The sequence below is a fragment of the Eubalaena glacialis genome, chromosome 10 (assembly GCF_028564815.1).
Source record: "Eubalaena glacialis isolate mEubGla1 chromosome 10, mEubGla1.1.hap2.+ XY, whole genome shotgun sequence".
NCBI classification, from domain to species: domain Eukaryota; kingdom Metazoa; phylum Chordata; class Mammalia; order Artiodactyla; family Balaenidae; genus Eubalaena; species Eubalaena glacialis.
In genome coordinates this window covers 20,125,870-20,147,750 of record NC_083725.1, presented here as the reverse complement: position 1 = coordinate 20,147,750, position 21,881 = coordinate 20,125,870, and the positions used below count along the sequence as shown (strand labels likewise).

The following is a 21,881-nucleotide window of genomic DNA, read 5'->3' as shown; positions in this document are numbered from 1 at the left end:
GATCTCATTCAGATTTGATGGAGAAATTAAAACCTTTACAGACAAGCAAAAGCTGAGAGAGTTCAGCACCACCAAACCAGCTTTACAACAAATGCTAAAGGAACTTCTCTAGGCAAGAAACACAAGAGAAGGAAAACACCTACAATAACAAACCCAAAACATTTAAGAAAATGGGAATAGGAACATACATATCGATAATTACCTTAAATGTAAATGGATTAAATGCTCCCACCAAAAGACACAGACTGGCTGAATGGATACAAAAACAAGACCCATATATATGCTGTCTACAAGAGACCCACTTCAGACCTAGAGACACATACAGACTGAAAGTGAGGGGATGGAAAAAGATATTCCATGCAAATGGAAATCAAAAGAAAGCTGGAGTAGCAATTCTCATATCAGACAAAATAGACTTTAAAATAAAGACAATTACAAGAGACAAAGACGGACACTATATAATGATCAAGGGATCGATCCAAGAGGAAGGTATAACAATTGTAAATATTTATGCACCCAACATAGGAGCACCTCAATACATAAGGCAAATACTAACAGCCATAAAAGGGGAAATCGACAGTAACACAATCATAGTAGGGGACTTTAACACCCCACTTTCACCAATGGACAGATCATCCAAAATGAAAATAAATAAGGAAACACAAGCTTTAAATGATACATTAAACAAGATGGACTTAATTGATATTTATAGGACATTCCACCCAAAAACAACAGAATACACATTTTTCTCAAGTGCTCATGGAACATTCTCCAGGATAGATCATATCTTGGGTCACAAATCAAGCCTTGGTAAATTTAAAAAAATTGAAATCGTATCAAGTATCTTTTCCGACCACAACGCTATGAGACTAGATATCAATTACAGGAAAAGATCTGTAAAAAATACAAACACATGGAGGCTACACAATACACTACTTAATAACGAAGTGATCACTGAAGAAATCAAAGGGGAAATCAAAAAATACCTAGAAACAAATGACAATGGAGACACGACGATCCAAAACCTATGGGATGCAGCAAAAGCAGTTCTAAGAGGGAAGTTTATAGCAATACAAGCCTACATCAAGAAACAGGAAACATCTCGAATAAACAACCTAACCTTGCACCTAAAGCAATTAGAGAAAGAAGAACAAAAAAACCCCAAAGCTAGCAGAAGGAAAGAAATCATAAAGATCAGATCAGAAATAAATGAAAAAGAAATGAAGGAAACAATAGCAAAAATCAATGAAACTAAAAGCTGGTTCTTTGAGAAGATAAACAAAATTGATAAACCATTAGCCAGACTCATCAAGAGAAAAAAGGAGAAGACTCAAATTAATAGAATTAGAAATGAAAAAGGAGAAGTAACCACTGACACTGCAGAAATACAAACGATCATAAGAGATTACTACAAGCAACTCTATGCTAATAAAATGGACAACCTGGAAGAAATGGACAGATTCTTAGAAATGCACAACCTGCCGAGACTGAACCAGGAAGAAATAGAAAATATGAACAGACCAATCACAAGCACTGAAATTGAAACTGCGATTAAAAATCTTCCAACACACAAAAGCCCAGGACCAGATGGCTTCACAGGCGAATTCTATCAAACATTTAGAGAAGAGCTAACACCTATCCTTCTCAAACTCTTCCAAAATATTGCAGAGGGAGGAACACTCCCCAACTCATTCTACGAGGCCACCATCACCCTGATACCAAAACCAGGCAAAGATGTCACAAAGAAAGAAAACTACAGGCCAATATCACTGATGAACATAGATGCAAAAATCCTCAACAAAATACTAGCAAACAGAATCCAACAGCACATTAAAAGGATCATACACCATGATCAAGTGGGGTTTATTCCAGGAATGCAAGGATTCTTCAATATACGCAAATCAATCAACGTGATACATCATATTAACAAATTGAAGGAGAAAAACCATATGATCATCTCAATAGATGCAGAGAAAGCTTTCAACAAAATTCAACACCCATTTATGATAAAAGTCCTGCAGAAAGTAGGCATAGAGGGAACTTTCCTCAACATAATAAAGGCCGTATATGACAAACCCACAGCCAACATTGTCCTCAATGGTGAAAAACTGAAACCATTTCCACTAAGATCAGGAACAAGACAAGGTTGCCCACTCTCACCACTATTATTCAACATAGTTTTGGAAGTGTTAGCCACAGCAATCAGAGACGAAAAAGAAATAAAAGGAATCCAAATCGGAAAAGAAGAAGTAAAGCTGTCACTGTTTGCAGATGACATGATACTATACATAGAGAATCCAAAAGATGCTACCAGAAAACTACTAGAGCTAATCAATGAATTTGGTAAAGTAGCAGGATACAAAATTAATGCACAGAAATCTCTTGCATTCCTGTATACTAATGATGAAAAATCTGAAAGTGAAATTAAGAAAACACTCCCGTTTACCATTGCAACAAAAAGAATAAAATACCTAGGAATAAACCTACCTAAGGAGACAAAAGACCTGTATGCAGAAAATTATAGGACACTGATGAAAGAAATTAAAGATGATACAAATAGATGGAGAGATATACCATGTTCTTGGATTGGAAGAATCAACATTGTGAAAATGACTCTGCTACCCAAAGCAATCTACAGATTCAATGCAATCCCTATCAAACTACCACTGGCATTTTTCACAGAACTAGAACAAAAAATTTCACAATTTGTATGGAAACACAAAAGACCCCGAATAGCCAAAGCAATCTTGAGAACGAAAAATGGAGCTGGAGGAATCAGGCTCCCTGACTTCAGACTATATTACAAAGCTACAGTAATCAAGACAGTTTGGTACTGGCACAAAAACAGAAATATAGATCAATGGAACAGGATAGAAAGCCCAGAGATAAGCCCACGCACATATGGTCACCTTATCTTTGATAAAGGAGGCAAGCATATACAGTGGAGAAAAGACAGTCTCTTCAATAAGTGGTGCTGGGAAAATTGGACAGGTACATGTAAAAGTATGAAATTAGAACACTCCCTAACACCATACACAAAAATAAACTCAAAATGGATTAAAGACCTAAGTGTAAGGCCAGACACTATCAAACTCTTAGAGGAAAACATAGGCAGAACACTGTATGACATAAGTCACAGCAAGATCCTTTTTGACCCAGCTCCTAGAGAAATGGAAATAAAAACACAAATAAACAAATGGGACCTAATGAAACTTAAAAGCTTTTGCACAGCAAAGGAAACCATAAACAAGACCAAAAGACAACCCTCAGAATGGGAGAAAATATTTGCAAATGAAGCAACGGACAAAGGATTAATCTCCAAGATTTACAAGCAGCTCATGCAGCTCAATAACAAAAAAACAAACAACCCAATCCAAAAATGGGCAGAAGACCTAAATAGACATTTCTCCAAAGAAGAGATACAGATTGCCAACAGACACATGAAAGAATGCTCAACATCATTAATCATTAGAGAAATGCAAATCAAAACTACAATGAGGTATCATCTCACACCGGTCAGAATGGCCATCATCAAAAAATCTAGAAACAATAAATGCTGGAGAGGGTGTGGAGAAAAGGGAACACTCTTGCACTGTTGGTGGGAATGTAAATTGATACAGCCACTATGGAGAACAGTATGGAGGTTCCTTAAAAAACTAAAAATAGAACTACCATATGACCCAGCAATCCCACTACTGGGCATATACCCTGAGAAAACCATAATTCAGAAAGAGTCATGTACCAAAATATTCATTGCAGCTCTGTTTACAATAGCCAGGACATGGAAGCAACCTAGGTGTCCATCATCGGATGAATGGATAAAGAAGATGTGGCACATATATACAATGGAATATTACTCAGCCATAAAAAGAAATGAAATGGAGGTGTTTGTAATGAGGTGGATGGAGTTAGAGTCTGTCATACAGAGTGAAGTAAGTCAGAAAGAGAAAAACAAATACAGTATGCTAACACATATATATGGAATCTAAGGGAAAAAAAAAAAAAAAAGAGGTCATGAAGAACCTAGTGGCAAGATGGGAATAAAGACACAGACCTACTAGAGAATGGACTTGAGGATATGGGGAGGGGGAGGGGTGAGATGGGGGAGGGGGAGGGGTGAGATGTGACAGGGTGAGAGAGTGTCATGGACATATATACACTACCAAATGTAAAATAGATAACTAGTGGGAAGCAGCCGCATAGCACAGGGAGATCAGCTCGGTGCTTTGTGACCACCTAGAGGGGTGGGATAGGGAGGGTGGGAGGGAGGGAGATGCAAGAGGGAAGAGATATGGCAACATATGTATATGTGTAACTGATTCACTTTGTTGTAAAGCAGAAGCTAGCACACCATTGTAAAGCAATTATACTTCAATAAAGATGTTTAAAAAAAAAAAAAAAAAAAAAAGAAAAAAATATGATTTCAAAACCAATAATGTGTTCAGGTAATGCAATTAAAATAAAATAAACTGTGCAGGATTAAGAATATATTTACTTTTTAAGGTAAAATTTTAGTAACCATTGGAAAAATAAGTGAACAAGAAGGAAGCCTTATCATCAAGCACGGAACCCGACTGGTCAGCAGGGAAAAATGACAAATTAAAATTTCATTTTTCAGACAGGAAGAGATCATTTTATTCTCACATCTTACCTATACACACAGAGCCAGAGGATCTCTCTGATCACTTGGTATTAACCCCCATTCTCACTCCCTCATTTTTCAGAATAGGAAAGTGCAATCCAAACTGGTGACTGGTGATCCCAGATGGACTAGATAATGCTAGACTCAGGACTCAAATGCAAGTATTCCAACTTGTTATAGCACAACACTCTTTCCACCAAACATTATGCCAAATGTTAAAACTTGCCATTTAAAAAAGATATTCCATATGCCTTCTAGGTAGAAATCCGGTCCATTGCAGCTTGGTAAATAACTGATTTGAGCACCTGTATTGTATCTTATGTATGCTATTGTAATAAACATACTAAGTGCTCACAAACATGAAATTTTCACTAATTTAATACACAAATACTTATATGTGTTTAAATAATAACTTTACTGATGAAAATACCAAGAAACGAATCATATTTGTGCCAGGTAGCATTTACATTAAAGTTGAATAGAGAGAAGACTATTTTGGTTACTTCTTTGTGCTCTTTTTAGGCTACATAATATTTTCAACCTCCAATATAGAAAGTATGCCATGGGCCACCTTGTGCAGTATATACTTATTTTATATAAAACAACAAGCTTTGACTTGTTTTAAAAAGACCTTATACCTATTCTAGTTATAGAGAACTGGTTCAAAACCAGTAGCGTGGAAAGTTCTTGTGATTTCTCTCACAATTGTGTCAGCCCCAAACTGCTCTGTTCAACCTTGCTGTGAGACAGTCACAGTGATAGTTTTAAAATCATATGCTATGTTTAACAATGGTACAAAGGAAAGAAAATGATTTACATAAAATCTCAAAAATAAGTGAAAATGAAATAGTATAGAACAGTCTACAGTATACTACCTTTCATGTGACAAAGGGAGAAAGCAAGAATACGTATTTCTATTTACTAGTCTTTGCATAAAGAAACTATAAGGATACATTAATAATTAATAAAAAGTTACCTCTGGGGTGGAGGGATGACTAAAAATGACAGGTATGGGCAGAAGCAAGACTTCTCAACGTTAACTTTTTTATCCCTCTTGATTTTGGAAAAATTTAAAGATATTATTCATTTCAAAAATTTTAATGTAAAAAAACTGGGGCACAAAAAGCTTCTGTGCAGTGACAGAATGTCCATAGCTAACTATGATTTAACTATAATAATCTTCCTGAGGATAGAGGAACCCATGTATTTTAAATATTCCATCTTCACTGCCTAAGGCAGAGCCTAGCACACAAACACTGTGTAATAAATATACAACAGTCAATTTGAAATTAAGTTCCTAAATTTTTCAGAAACAATATTCTACAACCTGGATACAGTAGTAACTTCCACACATTGGGAAAAGGGGTGAAAGGGAAGATAAGAAAGGGGAAGCAGGTGGGGGGGCTTGATTTTATGTAAATTCTCCATATTTCTTTTACTGCTGGCTACAATTTAAAGGTAAAATGTTCTTATGTTGGATACATACTCTAAGAAGACTATAAGCAGAAACATGGCAAGCTGCTGACACTTAAAAAAAAATTTAGTAACAAATTATTAACACCAAATTTCCATTTAAAGTACTGTACTAAAAGCAGCAATACAGGAAATGTTTAGTTCTCTCAAACATAAATACCCAAAAACTGTAACCAGTATATTTCAGGTTCATTTGTTCTCCATATTTCTGGAATGTTTTTCCCACCATTCGTTTCCATCCTTGAAAGCTATCTTCAACATCTACGTTTTCTAACTTATTAAATGCTACTGGGAAGCTGTATCAAATCTTAAAGAAATGAGAATTGCTGCTCTATTAAAAAAAAAAGTTTACTGGGTTATTAAATAGTAACAAGGTCAAACAGGAGTCAAAAACTATGAGAACCCTCCTCGGGATACGGTTAATACTGTCCACATCCAAAGGCTTAAAATTTTTTTGGTACAGAACTTAATATTGGGTTGGCCAAGAAGTTTGTTCTGGTTCGCCTGTAACATCTTATGGAAAAACTGGAATGAACTTTTTGGCCAGCCCAACATTATAGCAGTGATTCTTGCATATGATACTGTGTTACCCTGAGATCATTCATTGTCTCAAGGGCATGCTGCAGAAACTTCTTAAAAAATGTAAATCTGTTTTAGTTCATTAACTGATTCATTTATCTAGTGAAATGTCCACTTTTAAGTAGTGTGAAAGGACAGTAGTATCATGAGTGACCAGAATGGAGTAACCCTTTCTGTTTCAATGATAATTGAAAACTGCCAAGTTTAAGGCCAATAGGGCATATGCCTAATTGGAAGCACTCCCTCTCACAAGGTTTCCTTATTTTTTTTCTTAATATAGTAAATTTAATCTAATATCTATTACCAAGTAATCGCTTATGGAAAGAAATTTAACTATTAAGTCGAAACTGGAAACAACACTAATGTTGCTCAAATGGGTGAAACGTGAAACAAACTGTGCTTCATCCACACCACGGAACACTACTCAGAAACAGAAAGAATGGAGTGTTGAGTGAAAAAACCCAATCTTAAAAGGCTACATACTACACAGTTTCATTTATATAACATTCCTGAAATGACAAAGTTATAGAAATGGAGCACACAGGATCTCTCTCTGTTACTCCTAACTACTACATGTGCAACTACAATTATCTCCAAATTAAAACTTTATTTGAAAAAAAAAATCACTATAATTTGGGTCACCTCAACCAAAAGCAGATTTAGGTGACATTCTCAGAAACTAGTTAATATACAAAGACTCCACCAGCAGAAGGGAAAAGAAGGACTAGAGAAAACAACAAAGTAGCCACAGAAAAATAAGGTTAAAGAAAACAATAAAGTAACTTGGTTACTAAAGAATATCTAATGAACATGTACATATATTTAGGACATATTAAATTTCACTCAGTATTAATTCAAGATGGAAAGCTTACCCGATGCTTTGCCTTAATTTTCTTCCTATATTCTTCTTTGTCAAATTTGTCCTCTTCTTGAAGCCTTTCCTTTGCTTTATCTAAGTCGATACCACCAGCATCGTCCTCTTCCTCAGTATCCTTGGAGACAGACTTCTGCACTTGTGGCCACTGCTGAACCAACTGCAGAGAGGAAAAAGGTGAGTATGTGGCAGGAGACAAGGAATAGTAACAGAACACCACTTTCCTTTGTATAATGATACATACTTTCTGCCTTACAACCTGCATTTCTTAAACTTTCTAACAAGCTTTATAATAAAAGTGAGCAAGTCACAGAAAAGACTTTCCCAGTCAGGACAAAGTAATGCTGCCATAACTCATGAGAGCAGGATTAAAGGAAATTTTCATTAAATAATCTGGAGGAGAAGGTAGTTGCTTCAACATCATTTCAGTGTTCTTAGTATGCTGTACTCCACCAACTCAGCTCCAAATGACCCACACAGGGCAGTAGCCAGGCTGGCCAGAATACAGCCCCGCCACTGCCATGGCACCTTGGTATACCTCTTGTAACACTTCTCTCACCACACTGGGTTGTTTTACTTTCCTGTAAATTAATCACTGATCTCCTTGAGGGCAGCCATATGCCTTATTCATGTGTCCTCAGAACCCAACACATTATCTGGCACACATGAGATGCTCAAAATTGATTGAGGAATCACATATCAGCTGATACCGCACATACAAACTGAAATAACTAACTTAAGTGTAAAGGAGAAAGTTAGTTTGGGTTTCACAAGCCTGCTCAGATCTACCCAATTTTACACAAACTTTTTATGTTAGGAACAAGGTGACAAAGAAGTCAGAGCACTGATCTGGGAGTCAGGAGACCTGTCTGAATGTCCTGGCTTTTTCACTAGCCCAGTGCATAATCCTGAATGAATTACTTAATCTCTGGACATCTGTGTCATTACCTGAAAAATAAGGGTTGTTTGACTTAATAATCTTCCAGGCCTAACACAGTAAAATTCTAGACAGTTTAGACAAAAACAATTTTCTTATTTTGCCTAATAACTGGTTGCCAGGAGGACTTAAGCAGCTGCCACAGTTTCTGGAAGACTGCTAATTAAACGGCAGGCAAATGGAAGTTGCAGGCACACACATCACAGGTATTAGTGCCTCCTCTCACTCCTGTCACCACCACATTCTCCAAGATGAGATTCCGACAGAGTTGCAGCTTGAAGCAACGAACAAGGGTCACAAATGCAGGAGTAGCCATGCTAGCAGTCACCGGCACTGAGGAAGCAGTGAAAGGGATGCGCTGTGACAGTAAGAATGCCATCTACTGCTCTGACTCTTCACTCCTTTTTCTATCAGAGTGAAAAAAATTCATCCCTCTGTGGGCTGAACAAATGGTAGCATTTCTTTCAGAGTTTTAGATCAGAAGTTTCAGTGCAGCAGCTGCCAGCCACACAGAGCTCCTATCAGCAATAAGTTTACATTGAAACATTTTACAGTTAAGGATTTACACTCAACTTGAAGCTAATGGGTATATAATACGTACAGTTAAATTTAGTACCACAGTAAGGAACCTCATTATGCTAACAGTACTAATCTTTTACAGTGAGCATCGATGTAATACTACAACTAACTATTTTCTGGTCTAGCCTGTTTCTCAGGTGCTGACCTCTTCTCAGTAATTTCACAAAGATTCGTATTTTCCAATTATATAGGCTTCCTCTGCAACTTCAACACGCTGAATTACATTCTATTTTGTTAGTTTTCGTATGGTTTATACACCATTTTATTCCATGTTACTAGTGCAAATTTGGGCTTCTAAAACAAAGCCCTCTTCCCCGAAGTAACGTGCAAATCTTTGTTAACTTCAGAATTAAAAAGAAACACACTCCACTGAATATAGACTGTGCAGGAAGCATTTTTATTAATAATGATGAAATATCTGATGTGATACATTATAGTCAGTATAAAAAGCTCTGCTATTTTACTGGGGTATTAGAACAGACTTTTTCTGAGGGCTTACTATTTGTTAGGCACTATTCTTAGTGCAGAGGACAGAGTAGTAAACATAGCCAACAAATACCTTCCCTCATGTAGCTTTTCTCAACCCAGTGAAATAGAAATACCTTCCCTCATCCCACTGGAATGGAAGAAATGGACAACCACCAAATAAATACAGAATGTAAAGTCTCATAATAAGTGCTATGAAGAAAAATAAACATAGGGCAAGGGAAATGAGATCATGGTGGGCATGGGGTGCTGAGTGCTATATCAGAATGAACGGGGAAACCCGTAGGTTGGTGAGAGTGAAACAGAGACAATATTCAGAAGATCCTGCTATGACCATTGACTCTAGCCATCAATCCTTAGGTGAGTCACTTGACATTCTAGATATATTTCCTCTTTAAAAATGAAGATATTATTATCTAATAGAGTGATCTTTCCTGAGCAATCTGTGAGTGGTAACCCCTTTCCTACTCTATTGGGATGTATTTACACTAACACCAGGTAATGGTGAAATGAAAACCAGGCACCTATATGTCCGAGGTTATTTTAAAGCAGGGAATTCCTTCCCACAGCAGGCCAGTAAGTAAAAAACATGCCAATATGGCATCTAAAATTGAGGAACCACAGAGCAGAGGCTTTCCAGAGTCAAGCAAAAGAAGCTGTGGCCAGTACTTGTGTTACTATCCTTGAGCATGTTCCCATAGAGCATGTTAACAGATGGACCCCATGACATGAAAGTCTTATCTATAAAAACAGGATTTGGAAAGTTCAAAACCAACTCTGTTGTTATTACCAGAAAGTAACCCAGCTTACTGTCAGAAAGTCATTCTTGCCTACAGATGCAGAGCTGACCAATTACCTATAGTAACAATGAAAGGAATTGCCCGAGTGCTTTAGAGAAACATTATTTTTCTTATTAAAGAATGGCAAGTCAGCAGGAGAGTCAAACTCTTTCTAATACTTGGAATGTACCTCAGAAATGAAGCATTTACAGAATCTTACCTCTCCTTCATCAGTAAATGTTATTTTCTTATTTACTTTAAAATTTCTCTTCATTACTTTTTTTGCTTCTGCAACCTTGGTCACTTTTTTCTCCACACTGGATTTAGAAGGTTCTTTCTTCTGTGTGAGAATATACAAAAAAACACAGATGATTAGGTAAATTTTATATTAACAATTTAACACTGGCAATACACTTGCCAAAACTGAGCGTGTTTACTGCTCCTTGGCTAGTGAGAAGCACCAAAACTGCTGTCCAGAAATAAAATTATTAGACTTATTAACTAATGACCCCCCCCAACGCTAAAGGGGTTTAAGTTTGAATGTGAATGTGAGACGTAAATAACCTTAAATTTCTTCTGTTACTAAAACTGTGCTATCCCGATAATGTTAAAGCATCAGAAACTACATGATAATGTGATAAATGGACATGTAAGATAAAGCAAGCTATCTTCCAGCTAAAAACAGCACATTTTAAAAATAGCTCTAACTTCCAAGCACACATTTAAAATTTTAGACTAGGAAAACGTTTCCCTGGAAAGCAAAATGACTCCAATACATTGTTTGTGACTCAACAATCTTCCTCCCATTACAGTAATTCACTATATGAATGCTGGAAAACATCCTATGATAACTAAGCTGTGTTCAAAGCTGAGATGGAGTAAGAGTTCTTGAACAGGAAGTTTGTCAACCAAAATAAGTTTCTCCCTGTAGTGTACCTTGTGAACACAGGGCACTAATAAGACTTCCTCCCACCCAGTCATTCCTCCTATCCCTCTTTTACCCTGCAAACACCACCAACAACACAACCACCAGGTTGGAGACTATGTTACTGACTCTTACTGGATCTTCTTGGTTTTATGGCTAGGCTGATTCTTAAGGATCCTGGGTTGGCTGATACTCCGTCACCAACCCTCAGCTTATGATAGAGACAATGCTGATCAAACAGTGCAAATCTGAGAGAATCATCATGATGTAAAAATAACAATTAAACAGGAGTAAGTTATCACTTAAATAAAGCACAAAAAATACTGAGGAGCAACAGGAACAAACTGCCTGGGGGTGATGACAACGGTCTACATCTCGATAGGAGCTAGAGTTACACAGGCATATACACTTGCCAAAATTCATCAAGTGTTACACTTAAAATTGGTGCATTTCACTGTATATAAATTTCTACCTCAAAGAAGAATCCTGTAAACAATACTGAACTTTAAGTTAATGCCAGGCAAGCTGAAGTACATGGAAGAAAGGGTAATGATGTTAACAACTTACTCAGAAATGCATTAAATAAAAAAAGGATAATGAATGGATTGATGGGAAATTACATGAGAAAGGAAATATGGCAAAAAGTTAATTATAGAATCGGAGTGATGGATATTTTGGTATCCAAAGTACAGTTTTTCAACTTTTCTGTATGTTTGAAATTTACTGTAATAAAATACAAAAGCCCAGTCCTAGGAACAAGAGAAACCGTCAAAAAAGCAAAGACACCAAAAACTGTCAGAATAAAATAATAGTCAGTCAGAAGAATCAATCCTGCAGAGTGAAACCTTGGAGTGATGTGGGTCTACATCAAGAGCTTTAGGGAAATCCATGACACTACTGAAATTATGTAACAAAATTTGGGGGTATTTGCATCTCTGCAGTTTTATGATTATCATGGTTTCTAAAAGGGATCTGTGATCTCCCCCTCCTTCCCCACAAAAAAAAGGTTAAATTGTTTGTTTGTTTGTTTTAGGGAAGCCACTGAAAGAAGGAACAGAAATGTCAACATGGGTGAGAAGACATGTTTATTGTAATTTCCTAATAGGCTGTGGCTTTGCTCTGATACTCTAGAATTAATCCTCACTCATTCAAATACGCACTGTTATCAAAACACAAGATAACATAGTACATACTGCCCCAGCAGTGAAAGACCCTCAATGAACCTAACTCTAACAATGGGGAAAAAAAACATTAAACATCAACTATTTAATCACAGATGTAGTTAAGTGCTCAAAATACAGAGGATGAATAAATCTTTAATAGGGTGCCTGCCCTAGCTAGTCTAGGGTGAGGAGAGGAAGTCAAAGAAAACTTCCTTTTGAGGGACAGATGTTTGAATGGAGTGGCAAACACCCAAACACTGCTGCATTACTGACACACTGGTGATGAACAAATACCTTCTGTGTGTCCACTGATGGCGTATTTCACATATGGCTTATAAGAAAGTTTTAGTTCAATGTCATTCTTCTGAATATTAATTTTAGCAGGTTAACACATGCTTATTTATTCTGTAAAGGATATTCAGTTAAAAAGCTGCATTTATGGGCTTCCCTGGTGGCGCAGTGGTTGAGAATCTGCCTGCCAATGCAGGGGACACGGGTTCGAGCCCTGGTCTGGGAAGATCCCACATGCCGCGGAGCAGCTAGGCCCGTGAGCCACAACTACTGAGCCTGCGCGTCTGGAGCCTGTGCTCCGCAACATGAGAAGCCGCGATAGTGTGAGGCTCGCGCACCGCGATGAAGAGTGGCCCCAGCTTGCCGCAACTGGAGAAAGCCCTCGCACAGAAACGAAGACCCAACACAGCCAAAAATAAATAAATAAAAATAAAGAATTATTCTAAAAACAAACAAAAAAAGCTGCATTTATGTCCTCTTCGGCTATCTCAGTTTATGCCCCAAGAAGCAAGCACTGCTACTAGCTTTTTCTCTACCCTTCCAGAGACATTCTACCCACATTCAGGTACATAGGAAGAGCAACAAGTTACTAAAAGAGCCCTCCCTGCAATGAACAGTCTTGTATTTACACCTTCATATACATGTATATTTATCTATCTAGTATACATTTCTAAAACTTAAAGCACTTGATCAAAGAGTATGTGTATTTAAATTTTGAAAGATATTTCCAGAGAAGTTATACAAATTTATAACCCAATCAAAAATCTGAGAGTAACTGCTTCTCCTTATCTATTCAAACAAAGTATTGCTTTGGCCAAAAAGTTCTGTAAGATCTTAGGGAAAAACCCAAACAAACTTTTTGGCCAAACCAATATAATATTAGGCTTTATGTTTACCAGTCAACTAGGTGAAAAAATAGTATCTCAGGGAAGTTTTAATTTGCATTTGTATTTTAAACATAGCAGAACATCTCTGCAAAGGCATTTATTTTTCAGTGCACTGTACATATTCTTTGCCAGCATTTTTAATGAATTCCTGGAATTTCATTTATTAATTTGTGAAATTTCTTCATTGGTTAAAGATGCTTCAATATTTTCTCCCACTTCATCACTTATGTTTATTATACTTCTGCCATATAGGGTAATATTCTTTTGTTTTGCTTTGTTTTTGGCTTTTGTCAGGCGTATATTTTTAATTTTTATAAAATTAATTTTTTTAAATAATAAAATTTTCTGGGTTTTCTAGGTTTGTGTCATACTTAGTACTTTTCCAACTAAAAGACTTTTTAAAAATGAATTTAACTTCTTAAAATGCAGGTCTTACTTTTCTTAAAAGTTTCAACACTGGCTCTTGAACAAGGGGGAAAGTACTCATTAATACTTTACATTTCCATACATTGTCACAAAAAAATATAAATTATACCTATTGCTAGGCAAGAGTTATATTTTGACTATAAGCCTTTATATTATTGGTACAAGAATGAAATTTGCAGCAGTCAGAAAGTATAATGAAAGATTTCCTGACAAGACATAAAACACCAAAATGCAATTTTCATTTCTATTTGCACTTCTTCCACAACATGTATGCTATACTTTAAAATAAAATGCCAAGAGGAAAAATGTCATGAAATACAAAGCTGATAAAGCATCAAGTCATTCTCGACAGTGATAGCTGTAGCAGGTTGCCATGAATAACTTGGAAGATAAAAGAACAACGAGAACAGTTACAAACACAGTAATAGTTCCTATCAAAAGGGCCACGTTAGTTAATATTGGCTACAAGAAGATTCAAAGTACAATGAATGAAAAAAACCTACCTTAGTATAAACATTACTAGATATCATAGAGGATAAAATAAAAGTATTATTGCAAAATGATGAAAAACAAAACCATAAGGAGATGAAAGTTAAAATTAAAGGGAAAGATACTCCAAAGAAATCAGATTTTTATCTTTCCCTAAAGTAGCTCCATATGTGTCACTGAGTAATTAATAGTTTATAATAGAAATTGTATCTAAAAGTGAAGAAAACCAACAAAATAAAGTACTATCAATCCTAGTGGGAACCTTAGAGGATACCTATTATGCCCTCATGCTAAAGATAAGGGCCTTTTGTAACATTTATAAACACTATTGACCCAAAGTCCAAATGTACTTAACTTCAGATATTTCTGCTGCTTAAATAACCAAACCCTACTAGAACTTGTTTATTACTTTTTTCTAAAAAAAGCAAAACTGCCTGCCATGTAAACTTAATCCTTAATCATTCTATATTTGCTGAACTACAATGATTCACAAATTTTAATTTTACAGTACAAAATAAGGATGTGCTATTTGACAATCTATTTTAAAGCTATCTAAACTTCTCTGATGATGAGCGATGTTGAGCACATTTTCATGTACTTATTGCCTATTTGTATATCTTCTTTGGAAAAAAGTCTATTCAGGTTGTTTGCCCATTTTAAAATATGATTATTTGTTTTTTTGTTTTTAAGTTGTATGAGTTCCTTATATATCTAAGATATTAACCCTTTAACAGATACATCATCTGTAAATATTTTCTCCCATTCTATAGATTGCCTTTTTAACTTGTTTCCTTTGCTATGTAGAGCTTTTTAGTTTGATGTAGTCCCTTTGCTTATTTCAGCTTTTGTTGCCTATGCTTTTAGCATCTTAACCAAAAGATCATTGCTAAGAATATTCTATTCAAATTACAAGACCCCAACCCTACCTCCTTTCTGATGAGAATCATAGCTGTTATAGAATTTATTTGTATGAGATACTTGTCTCATTACTTGATATTGACACTTCATAAATTATATCTAAAAGATTGCCTAAATGACCCATTCTACAAATCCTTCCAAACTTTTAAATTTTATAAATAATGTGTGTTTATTCTAAACACAAAATCATATACATGAGAGCCTACATAGCCCAACAAAGTTCCTCATTTATTTTAAGGTTAGATCAGTCCTTGTATATTAAGGAGCTAGCTTAATATACAATTAAGTCCATCTTATATTAAGAAGCAAACCATAAGTAAATGTTAATCTTTCTCTTTCTCTGTTCTGTATGGTCAATAAGGCCATGCACTACTAATTTCACTGTAGTCTGTGAACTGCAATTTCAATGTATAAAGTAATGAGAATGGTTACTGAGCACTACAATATATTAAGCAGCAATGAAAAAAATATTTATTATGAAATATTTGTGATTCTTTTTTTAAAAAAGATATACACTAAACTCAAACGGGCCTTGGTACCTAGTTAGTTAAGCCAATTTTGACAGGCCATTTTAAGACATTTAAGAGATGCTGATGCCAACCTCCCAAACTCCCAAGACAAGGTAATCACTGCTACTGGTGGTAATAAACTAAGTTAAAAGACTTGGGGCAGCATTTATGAAACTACTAGAAACAATATGACACTAAGGTATACTCTCTTGGGGAAAGCAACTGAGCCGTCTACTTCTCTACCACCTTCCACGGTTCCAGTGTCTGCCATTTTTCTAAACTGGTTAACACTAGTAAATCACAAGACATGAATGGGATATATCTTAACTTTAGAGAGAGAAATAATAAACATCACTACCACGTCCAGTCCAAGCCATGTTCACAACTACACATACATCAAGTTTCCAAGCTCTGCCTTCTGTTGTATACAAAAGTTAGCTAAGCAAAAAGTACCAAATGAAAGGTCAAAGGCCAGCCTACATGTACACATGTCAACAAAATGTGCTTGGATTATGTCCAGTCATTTAAAATTGGATATTCTTAAAAATACACCATTTATAAAATAGTGGTATGCAAAGCCATGTAATGGTGATTTTAAAATATTGGCATTATTAAATACAGAACCTGGAAGGATGAAAAGGCCAAAATCACCTAGAAAAATAACACTGCATGCACCTGTATATGTAGAAGTTAAGAGGTTTTCAAGATCACACAACAATACCAGCAAGGTTAGGGCTGGAACTCTAAATCCTGGGGTAGAGGGGTGGGCAAAATAAAGGGGATTAAGAGGTAAGAACTTCCAGCTATAAAATACATAAGTTGCAGGATGTAATGTACAGCATAGGGAATATAGCCAATAATACTGTAATAACTTTTTTTTTTTTCACTTTGACAGATGGTAACCAGACTTACTGTGGTGATCACTTCGTGATATATAAAAATACTGAATCACTATGTTGTACACCTGACACTAATATAATATTGTAAATCAATTATACTTAAAAACAACAAAAATAAAACCTATATTGATCACCAAAAAAAAAAACCCCCAAAACCTAGTATCTCAGAGACCACACTTTCCTCTGAGAATCATAATTTTCCTAAACAATACTCAGAAACTCCATAAAATGGAAATCAAAAGCTGGTCAACAACAAACAGTTTTCTTTAAAATGCAAAGCATTTCTCAAGGAATGCATTTTAAAAGTGTTTTTCTTTTTTTTTTTTTTTTAATGGCAGGACCAGATATATGACTAAATCTGACCTCTATTTTTTTTTAAATCTCTCAAAAGCATAACATCTAGAAAAAAGTATTCTGCCTCTCAATGTGCTTTTTTTTCCTGGTAAATTGCATGCCGAGCATGCAGTGATTAATATAATTTCCATCTGCCCTCTTTAGCACTTAAACATTTTTAAAAGTTTGACAGTGACTGAAAGGTGTTGACAGATTCTTGCTCATTTGTTTATTTTTCTCCTACCTTAGAATGAGTCCCTGTTATTTCATTAGTAAATCTGTAACACTAAAATGTAATATTCTGGACTGCCACTTACTAAAAACTACTGTAAACCACACTTCCCAAAGAAGTAAAATGAAATATTTGCTAAGCTCCAAACTCCTTATGCTACACAGCCAAGCAACACATTTTATTTTTTTAAATCACTCTTCTTCCTACTGTCCCATCCACAAACTAGAAAATGTAGGAGCTATCAATATGCTTGATGCACAGCAAAGGAAACCATAAACAAAATGAAAAGACAACCTACGGACTGCCAGAAAGTATGTGTAAACGATGCAACTGACAAGGGCTTAATTTCCAAAATATACAGTTCATGCAACTCAATAACAAAAATACAAACAACCCAATCAGAAAAATGGACGTAAGACCTAAATAGACATTTCTCCAAAGAAAACATACAGATGGCCAAAAGGCACATGAAAAGATGCTCAACATTGCTAATTATTAGAGAAATGCAAATCAAAACTACAATAAGACATTCAACCTTACACTGGTCAGAATGGCCATCATCAAAAAGTCTACAAATAATAAATGCTGGAGAGGGTGTGGAGAAGTGGGAACCCTCCTACACTGCTGGTGGGAATGTAAATTGGTGTAGCCACTATGGAGCATAGTATGAAGGCTCCTTAAAAAACTAAAATAGAGTTACCATATGATCCAGCAATCTCACTCCTGGGCATATATCTGGAGAAAAACATAAATTGAAAAGATATATGCACTGCAACGTTCATTGCAGCACTATTTACAATAGCCAAGACATGGAAGCAACCTAAATGTCCATCAACGGATGAACAGATAAAGAAGACGTTGTGTGTGTGTATGTGTGTGTATATATATATATATATATATATATATATATATACACACACATACACATATATATACACACAATGGAATACTACTCAGCCATAGAAAAGAATGAAATAATGCCATTTGCAGCAACATGGATGAACCTAAAGATTATCATACTAAGTGAAGTAAGTCAGAGAAAGACAAGTATCACTTATATGTGGAATCTAAAAAAAAAAAGATACAAATGAACTTATTTATAAAACAGAAATAGACTCACAGACATAGAAAACAATCTTATGGTTACCAAAGGGGAAGGGGGGGGATAAATTAGGAGTTTGGGATTAGCAGATATAAACTACTATAAATAAAATATATAAACAATAAGGTCCTACTGTATAGCACAAAGAACTGTATTCAATATCTCATAATAAACCATAACAGAAAACAATACGAAAAAGAATATATATATACACACGCATATGTATAACTGAATCACTTTGCTGTACACCAGAAACTAACACAACATCGTAAATTAACTATACTTCAATTTTTAAAAAAATGCTTGAAATTCTCCCACAAAAGGAAAGTTTAAGATTCAACACTGGCTGTCTTTTGAGACCTTTTCTCACTTTCTTCCCTCAGTCTTCTGGTGATAATCTTTCATGGTTTTTCTTACACTCTACTTCTATTTTTAAGAAATTCTGCTACTTCTATTTTACTCCTCTTAGACACCACACCAAACTCCCTGAGGATATGGACTTTGTCTTACTCGTTGTTCAATTCCTAGAGTAAGTGCCTAACACTGTGCCTGGACAAACTAATAATTATTTGTGAAGCTGAGCTGAGACTGGTCAAATCAAGACCAATTTTTGTTGGGAGCAACATTCATTCAAAGACTCTGAAATGCATTCTTCTGTTGCCTATTCTGACATCAACTTACTTAAATAGCATAAAAATAAACAAACATATAATATCTCACATTTGACACTTATTAGTTGAGAAAATGGATTCACTGACTCTGGACAATAAAGTATGATGCAAGAAGTAGAACTGTCTGTAAATGCAGTCAGGAGTCACTCTGGGTGCCTAGTCAGTGAGCTGGAATCACTCCTTCCTCCCCTTCTCCCAGCAGGAGAGGCTGTGTGACCTCACTCAGCTTTAGACAAAGCCAGAGCTTCTTCCCTTAGCAGGGCAAACCCAACTTCCCATGGGCCCCAGGTCTCCACATGCTGAACAGATGAATTTCTTAGATGACTGCAGGCATCCACACTATTCTGTCTGATTCCCAAGTAGTCTGTGTGACAATTCACATATGAGGTTGATCTACCACGTATTCTAATACGTAAGAGAGAATAATATATAGGACAGGATACCTTCACTAGAATAAATACCTATGCTTTATATTGAGCAGACTGTCAAACCTCTGGCATCCCTCTGTGTGGAATAATAAAAGGATGGGAAACCCATGCCTTACCTTCTTCTTGCTGATCCTGGCTTTTCCCCACAAAATGTCACCTGTTCCCAATAAAGCCTATTCCTTAATCCATGCCATGATATTGTGAAATTTGTCCTAAGCTCTGATGCATGACAAGTGCCAATCCAGATGGACTTACCAGCAGATCAGAAGGTCACTAAACTTTTCTTTGAGAAGTTTATAGAACAGTAGCTAATTAGAGATGCCATCTGCCAGGTACCATGCTAGATGTTTTACATTTCATTTACTCCTCACAACTTCCCTTTTGAGGTATTTCCTGCATCTTACAGGTGATGAAACTGACAATAAAATAAGTTTAACAATTATCCTGCTAAAAGAGATAGAGGGAGTTCTAAACACAGACCCATCAAACTCAAATTTTATAATCTCAAACACTGAAGCTCATGCTCTTCTCAGGACTCCACAATGTCACTGATTAAAAAAACTTTAGAAACATTGTTGGTAGGAACCTTTAGTCTACTTTCCAAATGCTGGAGCCCATAACCTCTCTCAGAGATTGAAATACTATTTCTACTTGAACAAATCCTTTGATAGAGAATTCACTAAATAAAGAAAACGTGTGTTGCACTGGGCACCTATTGCTATCTTTCCTATGTATTTTTAAAAGAATAAATTACATTAATAGAAAACAGCAAGGAAAATTACTCTTTTTACTAAAAAATTAATGTAGTTTCCAAACCACATAAGCAATTAATATTGGTCAAAATCTCAATCTAAATGCTTTTTTCAAAGTTCCACTGTTACCCTTTAGAGGCCTCTTCTGGTAATGAAAACAAAGACAAACTGAATTTTCTTATGTCAATCTAGGAAAAAGAAAATACTAATTACAGACAGAGGTGAAATAAAGTTGGGGGGTGGTAGAGAGCTAATAAGAGTTCTGTGACAAGACTCAGGGAAGACTGGGGACAAAAGAGACAACATGTATGGAACAATATAGACAAGAAAGAGGACAGCTGTGCAGAGTCAAGACAGTTACAGTAATAAAAGGAGACAATCTGAAAACAAAATCACAAGAAAGGAAGAAACAAGGGAAAGGAAAAGCTCTAAGAAAACAAATTCCTCTCACGATTAGTGATGTGTTGCAAAAACACTGCACCATACAGCCAATTCACTTTTTTCCCCTAACAGGCACCTAACCAAACTATCAACTCTGAATAGGGAAAACATACTGACAGGATGCATAACTGTCTTCCATCTCCCAAATATTCTCTTCCTTACACCAAAAGAATGCCTGAGATATAAGAATAGAGGTGGTAAGTTCAAAAGAAAAGAGTATATTAAAACATGAAATGAATCTTTAGAACTCAGTGTGGTTATTTCCAAGTTAGTAGGCTACCACTGAACAATACTATTTATAACATATCCTAAACCGGTTCTTCTCCAAAAACTTGAATTATTTAAATCATACAATAATTTGAAGGATTTGGTTGAATCATTAATAACTCAGTGATGATCCTAATAAAAGATTTACCTAAAACTAATTTCAAATACATTCGATTTCAATCTAATCAAGTAAACAGGCTGAACTGATGGGAATTTTCTCTATTAAAATGCAATTAATTCTCCACTCATGTATTAAGATTTCTGGAGTCAGCATATTATGAAGCTCACTAATAATTTGCTTCATTAGTTCTGAATCTAAGACGCTAGATGTCAAAACTTCCTAATAAAGACCACAAACTATCACAGAGTAACTTGATCAAAATAGTACTATTATCAGCTATTTATTTGAGCACCTACACTAAGCCTCGTTCAACTGAAGGCATAGCATCTGGATAATTTTTAACTTGCTTTGGAATAGACTAACCATTTTAAGAACAGTAAGCTGTAATTCACTGCTTTGTCAGAAATCAGCTGCTATACCTTGACAGTCATGTTAAAGTAAGCTCCACCTTACTCAGAGAAGCATGCATGCATTTTTTTTTGGCGGAGGAAGGCACAGAGGGAGGGAGCAAATATGAATGTGTATGAGTATCTTATCAGTTTCTAGAGAGTTGCTTTCCCTGAACTTACCCTGGCATCATCTCTCCAGTTACTTAAGATAGGTATTGAAAATTGCCATAAAAAATTTATTACTTTATGTACTGTAGGACAGTTGTTAAATTGCAAGGAAAAGCTGTGT

General features: G+C 35.7%; 1 protein-coding gene across 1 annotated transcript in view; it reads right to left on the bottom strand.

Moving 5' to 3' along the window:
• Window positions 1–21,881, bottom strand: part of DDX10 (DEAD-box helicase 10) — a 269,882-nt gene that overhangs the window by 117,302 nt on the left and 130,699 nt on the right. The window contains exons 14-15 of the mRNA XM_061203899.1: window positions 10,570–10,689; window positions 7,567–7,728 (exon numbers count right to left, since the gene is read on the bottom strand). Of these exons, the coding sequence (XP_061059882.1) occupies window positions 7,567–7,728; window positions 10,570–10,689 (282 nt within the window). The remainder of the gene's footprint in view (window positions 1–7,566; window positions 7,729–10,569; window positions 10,690–21,881) is intronic.